This window comes from Electrophorus electricus, chromosome 11, assembly GCF_013358815.1.
Source record: "Electrophorus electricus isolate fEleEle1 chromosome 11, fEleEle1.pri, whole genome shotgun sequence".
In the NCBI taxonomy this organism is placed as follows: domain Eukaryota; kingdom Metazoa; phylum Chordata; class Actinopteri; order Gymnotiformes; family Gymnotidae; genus Electrophorus; species Electrophorus electricus.
In genome coordinates, this window is record NC_049545.1 from 10,855,220 (window position 1) to 10,860,551 (window position 5,332).

The following is a 5,332-nucleotide window of genomic DNA, read 5'->3' on the forward strand; positions in this document are numbered from 1 at the left end:
GTGAAGCGTAACAGACTGGAGAACATAGTAACCGCCTGTACCATTTCTCCAAAGAGGGTATATCCGTTTCTAGGTAGTATGATAAATTTGAGTCCGATAAAGATAATATTGACTTGCTAGAAAGAGAATTTTATTGCCGAGTACTTAAATACGTAATTTAAAATATCTTTACATTTACATGTATTCAGTGGATAAAAAAGGCTTATGGGGCGGTTCCTACTCCTCCTGACCAGAATGGACTTTACAAATGCCTTCTTGCAATACCTAATGCAATGAATGTCCTAACAATGTCACAGCTCGAAATCAGTAACCGTAGAAGCGTAGTGTGGTTTATGCAAATCAAAGATGTAATTTACAGCGTTTGTGTTTGATGCATACCACAGTTTATCGTTTTGTGGGTTTTTTTTTTTGTCTGCAGAAAAAGTAACAAATATAGCATAAGATCTCATAGCAAATGGCCTCATCAGTTTTTGTGCAACTTAGATGTAAAAAACCGATTAGCAACTGATATATGAAAGAAAACATTCTGTGGATTTTACCTGTAGGCCTAAAATGGAACAGGAATTTCCTGTATTGCTACGCAATTATGCTGGACAGATACAGTGATTTGCAGTTGCCTGTCAAAATGACTTTAAACCACTGTGAAACAAATATATGCAACAAACTTTGTTAACAGCACTAGAATTTATAGTGGAGTTCAACATGTTTTAGAGTAATAAAGCAGATTTGTTTTTTGGCTATAGAAATTGGCTAAGACTATCGCACTTCTTGAGCTCACTCATTTATTTTTTCAGGTCTTTGGTGCAGTTTCTTCTCATTTGCAAAATATATTTCAGTTTAAATGTTTTGCTATATGTTTTGCTATAGTGTACACAAAAAATACATTCAACACTATTAAATGTTTTAAACGCTATTAAACTCCAAAGGGTACTTTGTTTAAATTAAATTGTTGTAAATTGGCTTAGTAGATGTATAGATGAATAGAGGTTTTATTTTCCTTGGTCTAGTCACTGCAAGAGCTTTTCCGTTATTTCCTTTAAGGCTGCTCAAGACTCTGTTAAATTGGCAGACATAACATCTCACAAGAGCCAGATATTGCAACACATACTAGACTTCTAAGGAATCGTGAGTGATCAGAATTGGGAATGACCGAGTAGAGATTCCACAAAGTGTACATGATTGCACATTTGTAAATATTTATTTTAATAGGAATGATGGTCCATTTCACAAAAGCAACAAACGAATGCAGAACAGCAACACGTCTGAGAAAGAACATTACAGAAAGTAGCATTACAACTTGTTCTAGAACAATGTGTTTAGGTTCCCAAGCATGAAGAATAGAACATGCAATAGTATAATAAGAAAACAGCTTGCTTCAATCTTTAGTGTCTGTTCATATACTACTGGGCCATAGTACGGGTGATCCAGGAATCATAGTGTGATATGATAGTGTAGAGTCCAGGCTTCTTTCTGGCCCCACATCTCTTGGCTCCGTTTGAGGTTATCCCCACGGCAATGCCATTGTAAAGAAGGGGACCCCCAGAGTCTCCCTGTGAAAAGCGTAGATAAGGAGGAAAAGAGACATGTTGGATTTGTCCATAAGCACAACTTGTGTATATACATGTTTGTAAGTAATAGAAAGGGTGCAGGTGTTAGGACTAAGATGGAAACCTACATCGCAGGTGTCCATTTTAGGTTTGGCAGCACAGATCATGTTGCTGGTGAACGCTGGCCCATAGTAGTCGCTTCGTTCACAGAGGTATCTCTCAATGACAGCAACGGTCACCTCATGCAGTTTGTCCGGTCGTGTGCCCAGGAAGTTGGAGCCCCAGCCAGCACTGTCCACGGTCTCCCCCTCCTCAGGATCAATCCCTCCTGCTCGCTGGAACTTCAGTGGCTTCACTGCATAAGTCTCTGTGACCGGTTGATTTAGCTGTCAATTATGGATGCTGTTATATGCCCATGTTGTGGCATAGGGTACAGCTCACTCTCAACCCCTCTGTTTAATTCCCTAATCCACACATATCTTACCTTGACCAGGGTGATGTCATTATCATAATTCTCTTTGTTGAAATCAGGATGGTTATAAACGGCAGCGATGTCAAAGGTTTGTTTGGAGTCCTCTGGCTGAGACAGAGAATGAGCACCCAAGACTACTTTAAAAGCCGGGCTGCAAAAAAGAAAGAAGGCACACAACCTTAATCTGCATTTCGAACTGCAGGTGGATTTACCGCTGCAAAATGTGGCAAAACGTGAACACCATAATGTTGCTTAGTTAAGCAAGGCTCACCTGCTACCACAGCACTAATCTATCAGTTATCATGTTACTGCTTGTTCGCCATTAACAGAATATCACTAGAACATATCAGACTGTGAAAATGTTTGGCATATTACTGATCTGGGAGGCTCAGGTACAGTACTTACTTGTCCTTGAAGCAATGCGCCGCAGTCATGAGCCACTGACTGGAGATCAGGAAGGCACCACACTCGTGCTTGCCCTGCAGCTGCAAGGAGGCCATGTAGGGGCGAGAGTGGGGGGCTGCCTCCTTACCTCCTGTGATGCAGTCACCTTCTCCGAGAGACAAGGCAGAATAAGAAGCTTCAATTCAAGCATCAACTGCAAAATAACTATGCAAAATATACAGAAAAGTTTGATTTAGAAAAAGGAAAAGTCCTGAAATTGTATATTTTTATATTGTGTTTAGATTCGCATATGCCCTGCCTCCCCACTAGCAGTCTCTATGTGGCGGCTATGGCGTCTACGTGGTCTTTTGTTTATGTGGTGCTTTCTGTTGTGACTTTTTATTGCATATGTCATGTGTTTTGATTGTATGCCATGCCTCCCACAGCTGGTGCATGTTCTTCGCTATGTCACTTGTGCATTTTCATGTTGTTACATTTTCCCTTCCTAAGCCTGCTGTGTTTGCCTGACCGATTGTCAGTCGTGGAGGTTACGTTGGCTTTCTTTAGGTGTGGTTAGTGCATGCTTATGTTCAGTTTTGTTTCATTAGTTTCAATAAGTTCTTCATTTGGAGAATTGTTTGCTTCCATCCTTTTTTGCATGGTTTTCTTTGCACTACATGAATATTGGACATGCAGGGCCTAGATGCTCCCCATGGCTATTTGTAGACATTCAGGTTGGAGACCCAGTTTTGCCTTTTGCCTTTTAAAAACCATGGCAATGCAGCTGGTTGATGACAGGCTTCCGCCACCTAGTGTCACATGATGCAACATATCAGACATCTGTATGGTTCCATGACAGAGCTCAGTCATATCCAACAGCTGTATGGTTCCATGACAGAGCTCAGTCATATCCAGCATCTGTATGGTTCCATGACAGAGCTCAGTCATATCCAACAGCTGTATGGTTCCATGACAGAGCTCAGTCATATCCAACATCTGTATGGTTCCATGACAGAGCTCAGTCATATCAGACATCTGTATGGTTCCATGACAGAGCTCAGTCATATCCAACAGCTGTATGGTTCCATGACAGAGCTCAGTCATATCCAGCATCTGTATGGTTCCATGACAGAGCTCAGTCATATCCAACAGCTGTATGGTTCCATGACAGAGCTCAGTCATATCCAGCATCTGTATGGTTCCATGACAGAGCTCAGTCATATCCAACATCTGTATGGTTCCATGACAGAGCTCAGTCATATCAGACATCTGTATGGTTCCATGACAGAGCTCAGTCATATCCAACATCTGTATGGTTCCATGACAGAGCTCAGTCATATCCAACATCTGTATGGTTCCATGACAGAGCTCAGTCATATCCAGCATCTGTATGGTTCCATGACAGAGCTCAGTCATATCCAGCATCTGTATGGTTCCATGACATTTGTCAGCCCACTCCACTCTGGTCAGTTTCAGACCACAGGACCGCTGACCAGATATTATTTTGTTGATTGATGATCTCAACACCGTTTGAAACTGACATACATGACATGGTAGTCAATGTTGTACTGTATGTATTATTCACAGTAGATGCTGGAATTACAAATCAATGTCACTGCAAGATTTAGATTGTTCTGACATAAAAACATCCAACCCACAGTTTCTGTCGTCTGAACACAACAGGCATAACAACATTTGGGCTATAGCCTCTGACTGACATTTTTTATAATAAAATCCTTTTTTTCTAATAAAATATTTCTAATAAAATCTTGTTAAAAGAAAGTATTTCATGTAAGCCATATTTAATACTCACCAGGCAGTAAAGAGGCAAAGAGTATAGCTGAAGCAAAGATGACTGTTAGACAGTCCATGATGAGCGTCTACTTTCTGCCCTCTGCTTAGAACCGCTGTTTACACGGTACCCTTCACCTTTATATAGTCTGGAGATGTGTGCAGTGGGCTGCCACATTTACCAGAGAATTCTGGTTTCTTGGAAATGTATCCTTTACTCCTCCCCCATGCAGGAGGTAGTAAGTGCCCACTTGTTTCTTATCTAAGTCATCTCTCTGGCTCCCTTCGCTTATTAAGCCACATCTATCTGGCTCATTTTTTTTCTTCCACAATGTTTCGCAAGAATTCTAAAATGCAAGAACTGGAAAGGACCTCTTCTCTCATGCCTTGCATAATTTGAGAGCATACACACAAACAGGGACAGAACGAGAGGATAAGATATAGAGAATGAGGAAGAAAGAGAGAGGGAGAGGATGTTGAAATTGCTTGGGCCAGTGTCAGCTTGTTGGGGCTGTGCAGAAAGAAGTGCAGGTTGATTGGAACTGCACGTATTTGTTGGTTTAGGTTCAGCAAGCCTGCCACCTTTGATTTTCATATTCACTTCAAGTGTGCAAAATACTGGAAAAGTAGCAGTGTTATGGGATGCTATCAAAGTTACGTAACGTTACACCAAATTCAGAAATCCAGGGCTGACTACCTGTCACATTCAGCTTCATTATGTCGGACGCGTTCTCTCAGATCCTCCAGTAGCCGTCTGCCTGTGCTCCCTCACATTAAGCCTTCTTCTGTGGCTGGCAGATCCGTCAGTGCTATAACTCATAAACTCTGGCATTCTCTCCCGCTCTCACTAAAAACTGCTACTTGACTTTTGGTCTTTTCTTGAAACCCACCTCTTTCAATGTTTTTGTCCCTAAACGCTGCTGTATTGTAAATTCATCTTGGGTTTGTGAAAGGCACCATATAAATAAAAATTATTATTATTATTATTCCAATTTACTTTCCAGATTGTTAAATAACATGAAGGTGAAGCGGTTGATAAACTAGTTTGAAAGCAGCACATGCCCTTGGACGTGTAAAGGCAGAAGGCCTTTTAATGTCACTGTTTTTCACCTCAGTTCGGTTTTTTTTTCCCATAAAA

At 41.0% G+C, this 5,332-nt stretch overlaps 1 protein-coding gene across 2 annotated transcripts; it reads right to left on the minus strand.

Moving 5' to 3' along the window:
- Positions 1 to 1,174: 1,174 nt before the first annotated feature.
- Positions 1,175 to 4,450, minus strand: cfd (complement factor D (adipsin)). Of its 2 annotated transcripts, none has more exons than XM_027013059.2 (5): positions 4,217 to 4,450; positions 2,425 to 2,572; positions 2,032 to 2,170; positions 1,676 to 1,933; positions 1,175 to 1,550 (listed from the first exon to the last, which is right to left on the minus strand). In XM_027013059.2, exons 1-5 carry the CDS (start codon positions 4,272 to 4,274, stop codon positions 1,401 to 1,403), a joined length of 753 nt encoding a protein of 250 aa, XP_026868860.2. In that variant the 5' UTR covers positions 4,275 to 4,450; the 3' UTR covers positions 1,175 to 1,400. The 2 variants fall into 2 exon arrangements, with proteins under 2 accessions (XP_026868860.2, XP_026868861.2); XM_027013060.2 differs by having other exon boundaries at positions 2,425 to 2,569; positions 4,217 to 4,448.
- Between the last annotated feature and the right edge of the window lie 882 nt (positions 4,451 to 5,332).

What these genes read in the sequence shown, in the direction of transcription:
- cfd (XM_027013059.2), bottom strand. Translation starts at nt 4,274, where the DNA reads ATGGACTGTCTAACAGTCATCTTTGCTTCAGCTATACTCTTTGCCTCT. An exon ending in ATGACATCACCCTGGTCAAG is followed by an intron (nt 1,934 to 2,031) that starts GTAAGATATGTG and finishes CATAATTGACAG; the next exon opens with CTAAATCAACCGGTCACAGA. An exon ending in CTAAAATGGACACCTGCGAT is followed by an intron (nt 1,551 to 1,675) that starts GTAGGTTTCCAT and finishes CGCTTTTCACAG; the next exon opens with GGAGACTCTGGGGGTCCCCT.